The sequence below is a fragment of the Halichoerus grypus genome, chromosome 4, assembly GCF_964656455.1.
Source record: "Halichoerus grypus chromosome 4, mHalGry1.hap1.1, whole genome shotgun sequence".
Classification (NCBI taxonomy): domain Eukaryota; kingdom Metazoa; phylum Chordata; class Mammalia; order Carnivora; family Phocidae; genus Halichoerus; species Halichoerus grypus.
Window position 1 is genome coordinate 12,949,273 of NC_135715.1, and position 17,627 is coordinate 12,966,899.

At 39.4% G+C, this 17,627-nt stretch overlaps 1 protein-coding gene across 1 annotated transcript in view; it reads right to left on the minus strand.

Annotated features, from left to right (window-relative positions):
• Nucleotides 1-1,126: 1,126 nt before the first annotated feature.
• The window catches only part of IPO5 (importin 5), a 35,110-nt gene continuing 18,609 nt past the window's right edge, over nt 1,127-17,627 (minus strand). The window contains exons 13-25 of the mRNA XM_078070171.1: nt 15,348-15,566; nt 14,187-14,270; nt 12,693-12,825; nt 12,484-12,605; nt 9,689-9,785; nt 8,372-8,544; nt 7,279-7,390; nt 7,137-7,192; nt 5,994-6,116; nt 4,823-5,042; nt 3,796-4,024; nt 2,115-2,256; nt 1,127-1,268 (exon numbers count right to left, since the gene is read on the minus strand). Of these exons, the coding sequence (XP_077926297.1) occupies nt 1,182-1,268; nt 2,115-2,256; nt 3,796-4,024; nt 4,823-5,042; nt 5,994-6,116; nt 7,137-7,192; nt 7,279-7,390; nt 8,372-8,544; nt 9,689-9,785; nt 12,484-12,605; nt 12,693-12,825; nt 14,187-14,270; nt 15,348-15,566 (1,797 nt within the window). The 3' untranslated portion in view covers nt 1,127-1,181. The remainder of the gene's footprint in view (nt 1,269-2,114; nt 2,257-3,795; nt 4,025-4,822; nt 5,043-5,993; nt 6,117-7,136; nt 7,193-7,278; nt 7,391-8,371; nt 8,545-9,688; nt 9,786-12,483; nt 12,606-12,692; nt 12,826-14,186; nt 14,271-15,347; nt 15,567-17,627) is intronic.

The window sequence follows — 17,627 nt, forward strand, 5'->3', positions numbered from 1 at the left end:
AGAAATCTATTAAGATCCCTTAGAAAAATTATGTAAAGAAACAACAGCAAGTCATTTACTGGTATGAGGTTAACACACAAAGGAAAAAAATTCACACATTTTACTGAATTTACCAGTAAATAATTTTAGGCAGAGTATTTATCATAAAATTAAAAGTTTGAAAGTTGTGTGTGGCTCCGTGTCAATTACAATTTGCAGTGAAAATTCTAAGCCAAATCTTTTTTTATCTACCAGAACAATCCTAATTTTAAAAAACTATTGGTTGAAATTTGCAAACCTTAAAAGGATACCAGTTGTGAAGGACTAGGTATATAACTTAGCTTAAATTAAAGTGGAAGATGGTAAAAACTAGATGCTTTTAATGTTCCAACTGCACAAGGAAAATATTAGGGGAAAAAGAAAACATTCAAAGCCACAATTACTAACGCTAAAAAAATATTAGCTTATTCTTATATTAAAAACATTAAATGAATCAAAGCCAGACGGTACTGAATTTTTACACGAACTTCTTTTGTATTTCAATGTTGTTTATTGAGGAGTGAATGAGAGACTACTGCCGGACATGCCAACGACACTTCACATTCAAGGGCTGGAAGCTGAGCAGCTTTCCAGATTGAGTCACTGCATAAGCCTTCTGGGAAAAAACCGAAAGTGACATCAAATATGACATCTTCATGCTTGTTTTTGTCTTCAGCTTTTTTTTTTTTTTTCAAATTTTAGATCTACTAGTTTGTTGGGTAGAAGGTTTCTTTCTACCCTACAAAAAGACTCACACTCCAATTAATAAAATTAACACTAGGTGTATAGCAAATTGTTTTAACACACATCTACGCTGAATAACTGATCTTAAAGCTGTTTTGTCTTAAATTTCCTTATGTCTAATGAGAAAACTTAATTTCACTTCCCTTTCACTTTCATGTGGGTGGCTTATACCAATAGAAAAATACTCTTCAGTGCTAGCGCAGGGCTTACGGGGAACCTCTTCTGTGGTGCGAGGGAATCCTTTCAAACACCACTCTGAAACCCAGTGCTTCTCTTCTCGCCGCTGTGGCTTTGCAGGAGAACGGCCTACACGACACAACTCTACCATTTTCTTGTGCTCAAAAACAAAACAGAGAAACCTAAACAAAAGGGTAAACGTTTATTTGGAGTTAGCTTTCTGGTGGAGATATTAAGGCCCTTCAAGCAGAGTTCAGGAGCTCCTGTATGGCCGCCTGCTGCTCGGGACTCAGCTGTGCCACGCACTCGGCCCACAGTCCTCCAGAAGTCTAGGAAGAAACAGTTTCAGGCATTTAGATTCAGTGCAGCGGTCATTTAGACGCACTGTGCTACTCATCCTTCCGTAGACTATAAGAACGCCCAATTCTTTCTTTTGAGGTAGTTTCACGAGTATCATTATAAAAGCAAGAAATCTGTTCATATCTTTAAAGTTCATTTCATTTACACTAAGTTTTCTTCATTCAGTCTGACTTGATAAAACTGTACCAGGTAGAGGACACAGTCAAGGAAACAACATGTTAAGAATTCAGGGAGCATAAGTCACTTAAAAAACTTCGGCAGCTGACAGCTTATTTACTATTAAAATCTCATCTTTATTTTTCTTCAGACAATGAAAAAAAAAAAAAACCTACACGAGTATATGCTATGCACCAACTGGAAGGTTCAAAATGTGTCAAGTTTAGGACAGATGTTTTAGCGCTAAAAAAAAAAAGACCATATGGACAGATTATATGTTAAGTAATTTGAGCCTTGGAGACGAGAGAATATAAAAATGAAATTGGGTATCTATTTCTTTTTTCTATGGGGCGCCTGGGTGGCTCAGTTTGTTAAGCATCTGCCTTCAGCTCAGGTCATGATCCTGGGGTCCTCGGATCGAGTCCTGCATCGGGCTCCCTGCTCAGTGGGGAGCCTGCTTCTCCCTCTGCCGCTCCCCCTGCTTGGGTTCTCTCTCTGACAAATAAATAAATAAAAATCTTTAAAAAAAAAAAAAAAAAGTGTGGCTTCCTTTCTTCTAATGTAGAAAAAAAGAAAAAAAAACCCCAAAAAACAAAACCAAAACACCTCCCAAAAAACTATTTTATTTCCCCTGCCCCAATTTAAGCAGAACAGCTTACCTGTACTTGACGAACTACATTAGCCAGACGTTTGGCACAAGGATCTTCATGTTTAATTGCCTCATGCATTTCTCCTTCTGCAATTATACTGAATATTTTGGGCAGATTGGTATTGTTTGGGCCAAGAACGATGGGGTGATTACTGACCAAAAAGAAGAAAGCCATTATAAATGAAAATTATAAGGAGAAATCACTCAAGCACTCATACTTTCCTACATCCTTCCTCCAACATAGAATTGTTACAGAATTTTGTTATAATTATGCATTCACTAAAATAAAATTCAGTGGAAGGAAAACAAGCTAATTGTATTTATTAGCTCTTCAGGGTCTCCCCATGTAAATGAGGAAAAATACTTGGCTCATCTCTCAGGTTTAAGGGCCAAGGAAAGAATGTTCTAAGTGCTTTATAATTTATGACTTATTTAAAGAAAAAAAGAGCTATTACTAAGAATTTATATATGGCAAAATGGTTTCCAAATAAATTTGAAGTTCAAAAGGATTTAGGAGCATTTCAAGAGTAAGCTGGGAAATAAACTTTAGGCAAGTTTCATGGAAAGAAACGTAACAGTGAATTTAACTAGAATTCTAGTCTTTCATTAAGAGACTTTCGGAATACTCATTTCCAAGGGAGATGATCAAATAGCATGATGGAGAAGTGGTGGCTTCAGAGGCAGGAGCAGATAAGGAGTGTATAGTCTCCAGGATGGCCACCACATCCCTAAATGATAGTTCTCTGTGGGAACACTCAACCACAACATTTGTGTGAACCTGAACTTAAACGGGCATGAAGGAATATGCCCACTGGCCTATTTCTACAAATTCCAGGAAAGGAGTGGTTGTAGCCCTTAGAGTTATTCATGAATAAAAGCAGTAATTAAGAGCGACAGAGCCTAGATCTGATTAATATTTAGGAGAACTTGGATTTAGAAAAACAGACACCAAAGAACACGCCTTGGGATCTGATAGCTTCTATAGCCTCCCAGTTGTTGCAATTCTTAAGATACACTCATGGACACAAAATAGCATTAATAATGCCAGGGCCCAGGGCCAGATCTTGATTACCTGTCTGGAATACTTTCCTTATACCACTGATTCCTGAATCCAAAGAAAAACACCAAAATTCTAGAGGGTCAAATAATGGCACTACCAACATTCTTCAATCTCATTCTACTAGTAAGTGATACAGGTCAATTACACGTCAGTAAAGCTGAAATTAAAAAAAAAAAAAATCTAAAGTGGGGCGCCTGGGTGGCATCTGCTTCCAGCTCAGGTCATGATCCCAGGGTGCTGGGATCAAGCCCCGCATTGGGCTCCTTGCTCAGCGGGGAGCCTGCTTCTCCCTCTGCTTGTGCTCTCTCTGTCAAATAAATATCTTTGGAAAAAAAAAAAAAAATCTAAAGCCAAATAAACAAAAAACAGATAAATGGGGTGGGTGACAATATTAAAAGGGAACCTTCTTAAAACATTATGTTCTACAATCCCTCAACTGTTGAATCTAATTCCATAAAGAATAAGTCAAAATTAGATCTAACTGTAAGGCAGCATTAACTGTGATATGGTTTAGCATGATTTATAAAGACAACATTATTAGAAACCTATACTGTATTTGAGGGCAGTGCACAGGAAACACTGTTTTACAGAAAGAGGAAGAAATAAGGTCTATTTGTCCTTTTTTTCTTACCTTTCAATCAAGTCACACAGATAATTGAAGGTCTGAACAGCTTCTTCTTTATCTTCATGTAGTGGAAGCCAAGACAACCAGTGTGGCAGGACTTCTTCAACGTTCACACAGTCGGGCTTGAACTTCATAATTTTCCCTACTGCTGAGATGCAGTTCTCTGTAGCATTGACATTTTCTTTGGTCTTAGAATCGGCTGACTGAATAACTCTTACCAGCAGTGGAAGTGCTTCTAAAATAGGCAATTGCAAGAAGGTCAGTTAAAACCTCACATTTTCATGGCAATATTCCTTTTTCTATCTTTGGCCCAGTTATCGATTACAGTGAAGAATTAGTAAGGTCTAAGGCATGTTTTGTCTTCTTGGCTGCAGAACCAGAAGTAAGAAAGGCAGGCTGCCCCAACGTGGCCAGGAGTACCAGCACTCACTCTACCGAGAACCCCATGATGTCAAGGTCAGGAGTCTCCAGATTTATACCCCCGACCACCTCAGGGTATTTCAGCTTTTAAAAGCCCCCAGCTACATTCCTGTGCTAACCCTACAGGGACCCCAGTATGTCTGAAAAGTTCTATGCTAGGGGCGCCTGGGTGGCTCAGTCAGTTAAGTGTCTGCCTTCGGCTCAGATCATGATCTCAGGGTCCTGGGATCGAGCCCCCTCATTGGGCTCTGCGCTCAGTGGGGAGCCTGCTTCTCCCTCTCCCTCTGCCCCCCCTCCCCGCTCGTGTGTGCTCTCTCTCAAAAGAATCTTAAAAAAAAAAAAAAGGTCCTTTGCTAGAGCCAGGGTGTAACTCCCAAACCCACAAGAACTGTACTCTGGAGGACGGGGTGGGGAGGCTCAGATTCCACTCAGACTTCATTCCCATTTCTAGGAGAATAAAGAGGTCACCACGTATGCGCTATAGGTGAGATGTTTAAGAAAGGGAAGGTGAATACAGCAAAAATAGCTATATAATGTTTGGGGGTTTGGGGGTGTGGAAAAGATAACAAGGAAGTGATAAAAGGAATGCCTGGAACCAAACAAACGGAAGTACCTGTACAAAAAGGACGATAGTTATCTCCACCATACTGTGCCATGACTCCCAAGCCATATGCAGCTGCTTGCCTGACTTCTGGGCTGTTGTCACATACATATTGGAGCATTGGCCTTAAGAAATATTCTGCATATTTAAATGAGGCTGGACTACAGTGTTCTATGACATCATCAAAGATGCACAATCCCCATTGTCTGTCTGGCCATGGTCTATGTGGACACTATAAAAGAGAGAATCTTTTAAGCTTTGAATACTGGAGTACATAAAGAATGTAAAAAAAAAAAATTTCACTATAGACTATCAGCTTACATGGATATTCCTGAAACAAGCAATGAAAAACAACACAGTAATAATTACTTCTTATGAATAACAATCTTCAACTTACAACAGAGATTTAATAAACTACAAGTTTAAAAGACTTTGCATGATTTTCTATAGAATCCCACAATCATGCAAAGTCTTTTAAACTTGTAGTTTATTAAATCTCTGTTGTAAGTTGAAGATTGTTATTCATAAGAAGTAATTATTACTGTGTTGTTTTTCATTGCTTGTTTCAGCTGCAGCAGCAACATATGTACATTTGCTTCAAAAAAAGATAATAATGCTGTCTTTAAGAAACAACAAGAAAAGCTGTGAACAGGTTTTAGCTTTATATATCCACTCAACAGGCTAAGTCACATGGGCCTAAACGTTTTAAAAAATGTGCTGTGCTACTAAATACAATGCAAAATTAAAAGCCAAAGCAAGACAAACTTCTATTGATTGCTTTTCATGCATATTTTAAAAACTGAATACGTAAGGCCATCATCCACAATGTATGATTGCTGGTTGTACGTAACAAGGATTTTAACTGAATCCTCTAGGGTCCACCAAAAAAAGTAATCATTTTGTTAATTTAGCAGGGCACACGTAACCTCAAATAATGAAAAGTCATTTGTAGGTCTCTGGAACGCATTGTAATTTAATTGAACTATGGAAAACCTAATTAGCAAACCTTAAATGAGAAAATATCAAGGGCAATGCAATAAACTTGATAAAATTAAAGATGTACTCTGGAAGGTCTTTATGATTTCTAAGATCCATTTTAACCTGAAAGTGTGTTTTCAAGTGCTGCACTGAAAACATTCCAGGCAACTATCTAAAATAACTGTCAAAGAGAGGCAACACTTACAATTAGGTTGACAATTAACGGAAGCAGCTGTTCAAACCATGGTAACACCTTTTCCTTGTAGCTACTGAATATTGAGTGTAAAATGTCTGACACTTTGGTCAGAATATAAACATCATTATCATCCTAAAAACAAAAACAAAAAAACACACACAACACCCTTATGTATTAAAAAGTATCTCCACTATGACGAACAGTTACATTTACTTAAAAAAATCTTAAGAAATATAGAAAATTAAATTTCTCATCATTTTCTTAAGGGCATAGCAAACATCTGGAGACTGCGGTTACCTCGATGATTGGGGGTGGCATCTCCTACCTGCCTATAGACAGATAAAGGTATGGGCAAGTATTGTACTTATTCCAAAGAGTTTTCTTGAAAGTTTCAAAAGATTCTGAGACAGAAGTGTTTTTACTTGAGTACTATTTTTTGTTTTCTGCAAGAATGTTTCTAATCTTGGAGCAGACTGGCGGAGACGTGGGGTCAGTTACTCATAATCCGCGCCTGTCAGCATGTGAGCAACCCGCACAGAAATGGGCTGACCTGGGTCCACCAGGATGGCTACATGCCACACTTTGGACCCTGAACACACAGCGGAAATAGAATTGATGGCATCAAGTGATTCGATGAGGAGAGAACTGAGTAACAAGGTAAAGAAGACTTACATCAGCCACTCTATGTGTATTATTTATAAGGAAATCTGTATTATATTCTGTGGTCTGGGAGAAAAACAGCTGATGTTACAAAAAGATCTGGCCTTAAGCCCCAGATTGTCAATAGTGTGTGGCATTAGACAGTCATTCAACATCTGAATTTGAGTTCACTTATCTTTAAAATGCTGAAAGCACCACCAAATAAAAAGTTGTTCAGAGCAGTATGTAAAAGAAATACTAGGTGAACTGACAAGCGCTGTTATACGTGAGATTCTGCAACAAGAACTCACACACAGCATCCAAACCACAATCAGCTAATTTCAATTACTTATTCTCTAAATTTGTAAATGCAACACATGTCAGATTCTTCTGCTAAAAATTACTGATCATTACCATCAGAATGACAAGTCAGATGAATTAGAAACTTAAGCATTTAAAAATCTTCCAAATGCAAATGATCATATAAATTAAGTTCTGAAGGGAATAATTTACCTCATCTTGTAGTGACTCTTCCACCTGCTCATCATAGTCTTCATCTTGTCTTTTAACTAAAACACACCCAAATAAATGTCTTTTTAAATGTCGCCAAAATGGTCAAGGATTACTTTCAGAAAGAAAAGCGTGGAAAACTTACCTTGCCGCAATTCTTGATTTTTAAAATGTTCTTCGAGTTTAGCTTTCAATATTCCTCCCAATTCTTCAAAATGTTCATTATTAAGGCATCCATCTCCCATAACTTCAATGCACTGCAATGAAATTGAGGAAAGAAAGCAAGCCATGGGATTTAAGGGTTTTAGAGTCCAAAAGTTAAATTCCATTAAGAATCACATGGAAGCATGAGAAAAATTCACTAAGCCAGTACCCTGGAAGACTAATGATTGAATGAGTAGATAATGCTTGGTGTGTGTTACAATGATAGTACTTCAAAGAAAAAAATTTAAGCAATATTTTTATATGAAACAGATCCTGAGCCTATCTTAAATGCCAGGCATTACTGCTAGGTGCTGAGGTCTCAAAGATGGAGCAGAGCACCCAGCCTCTAGGGAGTTCAATCACCACACACAGACTTCTACACGAACCCAGCTGGAGAAAGGGCAAGCGTGTGCTGGGAGGGCACTGCAGCTGGGGGAGATGATATGTGCAAAGGCCCAGCAGCAGGCATTCTTTGGAAAAATAGAAGAAAATTCAAACTGCAGGGGTGTAAATAGGGACAAACAAAGGTGATGAAGAACTTTTAAAACGAACTAGGGGCACGCCACGGAGCTGAACAAGAATATGGGAAGAGGAGTGACAAGTAACAAGCAAATTCACGCCTGAGAAAAGGAGAGTGAACTGAGAGGGAGAGTAAGGACAAAGACTTCTGGAACAGACCAAGAAAGGCTAGCTCAGCACAAAGAAGACATAGGCAATGTGAAGAGCAGAGGGATATAGGAGAGAATAGGACAAACTAGGTGTGGGCTGGAAATGAGCCAAGATTCTGCAGCTGGATTATTAGGGAAATGATGGTGGAAACTAATCAAGACTGGACTATAAGAGCAGCGACTCTGGAAAAAAACGAACACAAAACAAAAAGAATGACAATACCAAAACATTAAACTAAAAAAGAATTAAACAATTCCAGTAAATAAGAAAATCATCTGTTATAGCACAAAAAGATTCAATTTATTTAGCAAGACTAATAAATGAACACATAACCTTATACATATTTTTAAGAGAAAAATATTTACCTTCGCAAAAGAATGCATTATTTCTGAGAGGACATCTGAATCTGGTTCTGTGCCAATGGCCTTGATTAGAGCATCACACATAAAATGCCACATCTGTGTGAGATACTCAGGACCACGAACTCTCGCACATTCCAGGAGAAGAGGCATGGATTCTGCTGCTGCCACTCGAACACGTTTTATTGTTAAGGAAACATAATCACTATTCTTAGATACACTTAGTGTACTCCCTATCCTCAAAAGATCATTCTATCACTTTCTTTGCTTATGTAAACATTAAAGTGCTCACTGAGCACCAGGAACGTCTGTTTATCCGAGATTGCTACACAGGAGCTTGTGGTAAGTAGAATATGGGTACAAAAACAGACATCTCCCTACCCATGTGACTTATCTCCTGTCTTTTCTGTCACCTATAATACAGCACCAATGAGTCTGAAATGTGAAAGGATCTGGGATCCTTAGAGCATATCTCAAGATGTTCCTATCTCAAAACTTTAGGCAATATAGGTTTCTAATAAATGCAACCAAAGCTATGATTCTCCTGGGAAAACTAATGAGGCTCTCCTCCTGTCAGAGCCTTTTCGGTTTTCACTAAAGATCAAGTTGCCCCTCCCTATCTAATATCATTTGTAAAATAAGGTCCTGAGACTAGCTCGTCCTCTGGCATCATGGTAAGTTTCTGTTGGGCAAAAGCTGTCTTTTGTTAAGGATGCCACTACAGAATACTGCATGAAGAACTACAACAAACGGGCTGTGGAGTCAGGCAGATCTCGGTTTGGGTCTGGACTCCCAACACTGTTGGGCTGTCCTTTTTTCAAAATCCATCTATGAAATTGCGTGCGTGTGTGTGTGTAAAGGCATAAAAATGTTTCTGTATGTATTAATTGCTATTATCACGTTGAGAAGAAAACCTTTAACATGTAGATTTATTAAGAAATATTTCTCCCCAATGTAGAACCACAGAAAATTATCAGTGGGTCTCTAACCTATTAAGAAAGATCTTAGTTTCTTAACATCACCAAAAAATACTTGAGAAAAATAGCAATTATATATAACTGCAAACATACGCTAATAAAATATCAATCCTTAAAATCCTTCAGAGGTTCACAGAAAAAGCTGTCAACTAGTAGTTCGGTAACATTTTCTTTTTCATGTTTCTGGCACAAGCAAAAACCATGAAACTAAAGCACATGCAAAAAATGAAGCTTCGTGCAAACAGTAACGGTGACGTAGGCTTCAGTTAACACAAAGTCTAATACTTGAACAAGCTATAATTTAACTAATTCTAGAAACGTCTTGCGTTCAAAAGTTGCAGGATATCATCGTGGAAGTAAAATTTCAGTAGAGGGACCATCAGTTTGACAACTTGCTCGGTATATTCCACAAAGCCTTCCTTCAACTCTTTAGCATAGCAAACCTGAAAACAAAATATTGGAAAAGACATCAAGATCCACGTTAGTTTTAAGATATTAATATTTATTAACAAATAGCAGAATCATAAAGACCACATAATGCTGCATCCTGACTAGAAATACATTTAAAGCTGCATGCAGGGGGGTACGTGGGTGGCTCAGTTCATTAAGCATCCCACCCATGATTTCTACTCAGGTCATGATCTCAGGGTTGTGAGATCAGGCCCTGTGTTGGGCTCTGTGTTCAGCACGGAGTCTCCTGGAGAGTCCCTCTGCCCCTCCCCCTGCTTGCACACACTCTGTCTCTCAAATAAATAAAATCTTAAGGAAAAAAAAAGCTGCATGCAGTACTGTGAAAGGTGTTTGGGAAACACAAATATAAATGTAAAAAGAACTGTAAAATGGGAAAGGGCCATGGCGTGACTGCAGTATACACTGTTGTTCAAAGGCTCACACACGAAACATTTTAGTTCTTATGCATGGGAGAATTTTGCAAGTTTTGGCACTCTGAGAAACCTTAAACAAAATGTATCAATTAAGGAAAATAATTTAAAAAGATAAGGAGCACCTGGGTGGCTCAGTTGGTTAAGCAGCTGCTTTCAGCTTAGGTCATGATCTCAGGGGCCTAGAATCGAGCCCCACATTGGGCAACCTGCTTGGTGGGGAGTCTGCTTCTCCCTCTCCCGCTGCCCCTCCCCCTGCTTGTGCACACTCTCTCTCTCTCAAATAAATAAAATATTAAAAAAACAAAAAAAAGATATAGGGGCTCCTGGGTGGCTCAGTTGGGTAAGTGTCCAACTCTTGATTTTGGCTCCTGTCGTGATCTCAGGGTCATGAGATCGATCCTTGTGTCAGGCTATGCTCTGAGCAAGGAGCCTCTCCCTCCACGCTCATCCTCTCGCTTTAAAAAAAAAAAAAAAAAAATCTAAATATGTAATTGTAGCGTATCACTTACTCTGTAAAACTGCAAATAGGCTTATGTTATCTTGTATTTTTTTTTTTTTTTTTTAATCATTTCAGGGGTGACTGGGTGACTCATTCAGTTGAGCTTCCAGCTCTTGGTTTCAGCTCAGGTCATGATCTCAGAATCTTGGGATCTAGCCCCACTTCGGGCTCCGTGCTCAGTGGGGAGTCTGCTTGAGTATTCTCTCTCCCCCTCAAATAAATAAATCTTTTTTTTTTTAAAGATTTTATTTATTTGAGAGAGAGACACAGCAAGAGAGGGAACACAAGCAGCGGGAGTAGGAGAGGGAGAAGCAGGCTTCCCGCTGAGCAGGGAGCCCGATGCGGGGCTCGATCCCAGGACCCTGGGACCATGACTTGAGCCGAAGGCAGACGCTTAACGACTGAGCCACCCAGGTGCCCCTCAAATAAATCTTAAAAAAGAAATAATTTTGGCAGTGAAACAAAAAACAGTGCTGTTTACTTATTTATTTTGAGAGAGAGAGCCCCTGTGAACAGGGGTTGCAGGCTCCATGCTCAGTGCAGAGTCTGATGCAGTTCAATCTCACGACCCCCAGACCATGACCTGAGCTGAAACCAAGAGTTGGATGCCCAAATGACCAAGCCACCCAGGTGCTCCAAACAACGCGGTTTTAAAAATAATTGTTTCTTTACTTTCTTCCACTACATTAAAAGATTTGATAGTTTTGTTTAGAGATGTGACATTTATAATTGCTCTCTAGTTGAGATACCACAAAAATCCAAAATGTTTATAAATTATAGACAAATATTTATAAAATATAGCAAGTACTGATAAGCGTAAGTTTAAGAAATAAAGTTTAAATGAATTCGAGAACACAACAGTGCTTTATTAATACAAAATAAAATGTAAGCAATTAACTTTTACTTAGGCTTACTTAACTGCTAAATTTGTAACCCAAAGCCGTAATTTTTAAATTCTTTTAAAAAATATATTGTCCCTGTCTATAACAATATGCTCATAAAGGGGAAAAAAACAACTCAAAGAGAACTTACACGCAAGACCCCATAATACTGTAAGAGATAATCATTGCAAACATTTTGATGTCCCTACCATGTTTATATATATTTTTTTTAACAAGTGAAACCATACAGTTTTATTTTCAGTATCATGAGCACATTTCTGTTCATTCATTCAAAAAAATATTTCTTGGTCATCTTATCTACTATACACTAAGCACAAAACAGACAAAAGTCCTTGCCCCCACGTAGCTCTGTATCAGCTGTGTAACAGTCTAGGGTACATTACTATTATCTTCCTACTAATAGGCATTCAAGCTGCTTGTTTTTTGTTGTTCTTGTTAGAAACAGCACTGATAATGAAGCTTACCTACATGATTCCCTTTTTTAAAAAGATTTATTTTAGAAAGAGAGAGAGGGCGAACAAGGAGAGGGGCAGAGGGAGAGAATCCTCAAGCAGACTCCCTGCTGAGCACGGAGGAGCCCTATGTGGGGCTTGATCCCAGGGCCCTGAGATCATGACCTGAGCCAAAATCAAGAGTAGGCTGTTTAGCTGACTGAGCCACCCAGATGCTCCACCTACATGATTTCTTTATCCAGAAGTAGAAATATTGGGTCAGAAGGTTTCTACATTTTAAAGAATATATTCCTGCTCTTTAAAATAATTTCTTTAGCATCTATGAAAAGAACTCCTCTGGAATGTGTACGTATGTGTTACGGGAGGTTGTCAACTGACGTCTGGTAAACATTGTACACACTCACCAGCATCTGACAAGCAGTAGACTTTTCCTCCAGTCCTGCAGTTTTAATACCAAAACTTTGCTGATCCCCAAGGTTCACAAACTCCCAACCATCATCATCACTCATATTCTCCATGTCTTGGGCTATTAACAGGAAAGAAAACAAATTTATGTTAAAAATAATTACAGAGAAGAACCTTACAACTGCTATATCTTTATGAAGATACCTACTATCTAAAAGGGCTACTTCAGGCTTAATCGAAGCAGTCTTCATTAAAGGCCCCATAACCACTGGAAGGTACTGCTGAAATTCTTTTCCAAGAATTTTGCACATTCTTGCCCATGCTGAGATCATGTAAGAGATCTGGGGGGGAAAATTAAAATTGATTTTAAGACAATGGATAAAAAGAGATCACAAAGAAAGCCATTTCCCTATTTCATAAAAACAATGTTTTATTTTACATTCACCCTCTTTAAGAAGTAAGTACAGTTTCTAAGGTCATATACTTAAAACATTCAGAAACAACAACAAAATCATTGTGAACCTTTACCTTCTGATACAGATAGCAAGTGAGACAAAAGAGAAAGACCAGGACTATGTCTTATTGTTTCTTACTTTCAAAAAGCAATACATAGTTTTTCTCTAATAGCATCTAGACCACATAAATAAAACCCAGTTAACCACAGCAACTCCTAGGCACTAATTTTTTGAAGGTAGGAACCTATTTCATCTGACCGTATCCCTACTGCCTTGCATTCCATTCATTAAACATTTATTAACACCCAAGAAACAAAACATCCCTTTCTCGTAGCGGTTTTAATTTTCTAAGCGGCTGGGTATGCTAAAGACACCTCTTCTACCACTGTGGTCACGTACTTAGTCACCTGCAAATTCCTACAGAAAATCTAGTTTGTAATTCATCATCCCGGTAACCCAGAAAGTGGTTTTTTACTACTCCCCAACATATCTATGTCGCATATATTGACGCAAATGACCCACTCCTACTCTAAAACAAAACAAAACCAAACCAATTTTAAGTTTACGGGAAACAATTACAGCGTGGCTCCATGAAGTCAAAATGTGACTCAACAGTTAGAGTGCCTGTTACACGTCAGGCACAGTGACTACGACTAGAATTACGACACACACATACAATTTACAACACGGTGCCATAAGGACTCACTTTCGAGACTTAGACCAGACGTGAAATATGAGCAGGAATGAGGCCGAGTGGGGGGCAGGTTCTAAGTGAAACGAATGTTTGTTCGCAGGCAGAAAGAGAAAAGCAGAGCATGTTCTAAGATTGTTAGGTTTCTGTATTTCTTTGACAGGGGAAGGAAGTCATGTGGCACTGAGAAGGCTGGGAGACATCCAAATGGAGATGTCTAGTAAGTTGTTGGATAAATGAACCTTTAATTCAGAGAAAGATCTGGAAGTCACAGCATACAGAGGGAAACTGAAGCCACGGTGTAGATGACACTGCTCAGGAGATAAGAGGGTCCAGGACAGAACCCTAAGAGCACCAAAAATAAATTGAGAGTCAGGGCAGAGGGGGCAGACTGAGAAAAAGGTGGGAGGACAAGTGAAGGAAAACCAGTGAAGACGGTCTCTGACACCAGGGGTTATCTTAAGAAGCCTATTACTGTTTCTTTTTTGAGTACATTAACCCTGCACTAGCCACAACTCCCAAATGGATCAAGGTGAATGTGTGCAAGCTGCTTTACCTGAGGATCATCATCTTCCATATCGCTGAAGTCTGTCTGGGTCTTCAATAAGAGCTGCATCACATCTGATGCATCTTGCATGAACTAGAAGAAAATATTTGGGAAAATCAACGCTAGTGGTACTTGTGGCTACCAGATCAGAGAGGTGCTTATTGCTACCCAATTTTGTTTCTTGTATAGTAACAAAACTTTCCAAAAGAAAATCTATTACATTTCCCACATGGGTCATAACCCCTCAGACAAAAGTTACACTGACAAATTTTCATCTATATATTGCACAGACTTAGTGCTCTTTCTAGAAAAATATATTCTCCAGTAAAGGTCAGGGTGAACTGTGGAATAGAGGTATTTCTAATGACATCAAGTTTTGGTCTATGGTTTATGCATTTCCAGCAGTAAAAAGATAATCCGAATCCAGAAATAAAATTTTGGATTGCTCCCTAGAACCATATGATTTTCATTTAACTCTGTAGTTCTGGCAATCTCTACTGTGTAAACAGGCAGTGTTTCAAAGACAGTTTGAAGGCCAGATACAGAGAATATGGGACATAAATTATTGGTTAGGTTCTCAGTATCCCACAGAAAGCAATTTATAGGGTAAGTTAATACTGATGCTGGTTTCAGAGAAACCCACCAGAGGTTCTAATGTTGATAGTTCTGAGAATTGGAACCTGAGGGGTCAGTGACAGAGGAACTTCTTTGGATCAGCTTTGACAACTCTGAGATGCTGGCGGGGGAAGAAAAATACATTGGCGAATGGTCCTTGCTAATTATTTTCTGAAGAGCTACATGCATGTAGGATTTCTCTCTTGGAACACCTGAGGCTTTTGGATTAACAAGAAAGCAAGTGGAATGTACGTGTTGAAATGGATGAAACTAAACATATGGTATGGATCTTGAACTCCACATGCCTCCCAGGAGATAGATTATACATGGGGTAGGAAAAGGAGAAAGTTTCAAGACCATAATTAAGAAAAAGCCTTAATATTAACACTGATAAAATGAATTTATATACAAAGTAGCAGTGAAAGGAGAGTAAGATGATGGGAAAAAATCAAGCATCCAGAAAACCGTTTATCCGAAGAAAAAGCCCTCTAGTACCCTCAATGCCTCCACAGCCAAATTACTTACAGTAAATTCAACCTTCGAAAAATCACTTACTTTTTCCTTCCCAACGGCCAGACCAATGAGGCTGATGCACTCAATAGTTTTTCCTCTGAGAAGTCTGAGTTCCTTTTGAACTGCATTCTCGACAATGTGCTTTAGTGATGGCATAAATAAATCATAGTAGGGGACAAATTTTTCCTCTGCAGTATCTGCAACTGATGCGATAGATGTCACAACTTGTTCCAACACTAACTTGGTGCCTTTCTGAATCAACTAGGAGAAGGAAGACACACAAATTAAGTCGTGGAAATGAGAAACTGGAAGAAACACCCCCTGCGCGTTCTCCAAACGCTTCTCTGCAACAGCAAGCTGAGACCACCGTCCAGCAGCCAGAGTGCAGAGCGCAGGTTCCAGAGCAGATGAAAGGACCCCTGTGGAACTACTGAGGGTCTCCTCGCTCCCCTGGTGACGCAGCGCTCCTTTCTCATGTCTGCTTCATCTCCGAGCAGCTCGTGCTCAAGCACGAATCTGATTCCTCTTCCAATTTTTGTATCCCCAGCTTAGTGCCTGTGTGTGTTAGTCCTCCCACTCCTTACTGTACACTTGGTGCTGTGCTGGCCCGTGTGGGGAGAATTCCCTCTGTCTTCTAACCTGCCTCTCCCCGGAAGGTCCCCCCAGCAGCACCACCGGTGCCAGAGTCCTCTCACAAATGGTCCCACTGTCTGGTGAGACTGATGAGCTCACATTGCTCCTACACCGAAGACCTGTGGTGTTCTCTGACCTGGCTGGTAACAAGCAGTGGGTATTCGCAGCTGGGCTCACGCTGTCACCTGGTAATACTATTTTATAATCCCTGTGGCTTCATATGAATACCTGGCCCAGTGAGTACTCCAGATTTTTTTCATTCCGCTCATCAACTCCAGCCACTCTCCACAGAGCTCTTCAACTTGGACTACCACTTCCTCCGCCCCTCTCAGAGGGTACCCTACTACCGTCTGCATCTGCTCCACATTTCAGGTCTTGAGCCTACCTCTGATCTCAGAGGAATGCCGTTCTTCCTTGGCTACCCTCTCTTTGTACAGCTCTTGACCACATACCTTATCCTCTTTCCCATCCCATCTTAGCAATTCCTTCTTTTAGTCTTTAAAAATCTGACATGTTGCCCATCTGGGGTTAGGGGATGCAACAGAAACTTTCTTTACACTTCAACCCTCGACCCAAACCTACTTGTAAAGTCACGTTTGATCCATCTATTCCTGAATAACCAACTCATCTGCCTTCCACTTGGGTCTACTTCTTTTGTCTTCAGATTAACTCAAGTTCCTTTTTCATGTTCTTAGTCTGCTGTCATCTGACACTGAACACCCATCCTGTTTCAAACCCCTTTCTTTGCCTTCTGAGACACTGTATCTGTCTTCCACCCTGTTCTCCTTTAGAACAGGGCTAGGCAAACTGTCACTGGTTCACAATGAATTAATGTACAAGAATTGAGATTCTAGGGGTGCCTGGGTGGCTCAGTTGATTGAGTGTCTGACTCCTGGTTTTGGCTCAGGTCACGATCTCAGGGTCCTGGGATGGAGCCCAGCGCTGGGCTCCGCACTCAGTGGAGAATCTGCTTGAGATTTTCTCTCTCCTTCTGCCCCTCCCCCATCTCAAATAAATCTTAAAAAAAAAAAAAGAAAAGAAAAAGAACCGAGTTTCTAATATTAGGCTTTACTTTTACAGCAACTTGACAGTAACTTTATGACTGTTAAATATAATAGCTAAAAAAAGGCTTTTATTTGTCCTTTTTATTCCTGTCATTTTTACAGCATTTTCATTGTATCTGACAACAAACTAAGCCTAAATCTTCACCTTTCTCACCTGCAACCTCTTTCTCACACACTGCTGTACTAAACATCGTTCAGCCAATAGTTTTTAGGCTGCACCTCTTATTTAAGCTATAACTATAAACTTTCTTCTATTTGGATAGCCAGGCCTTGTTTGAAATCCAACATATTTAAAGCAAAAAAGGTATTTTTTCTCATCTCTTTACTTCGGTCATCCAGGTGAGAAGAATAGTCAACATTTTTTACTACTTCTTTTTAAATTCAAACCAGCAGAAAGGAGAAATGACTTTTAGAATCCTCTTCCCCAATTTCCACCTAAGCTCTCTGAGCAATAATCTTCTGAGTCTTGACTTAAATCTTCTCCCTTTTTGTTTACGCCTCACAATGCTACCATGCTAATTTCCTGCAATCACATTATCATGATTTCTTGCAGCAGTTAAGAACAAAATGGTTCTTCCAATTTACATAAATCAGAATTCAAAATAATTGCCTTGATTTCAAGGCA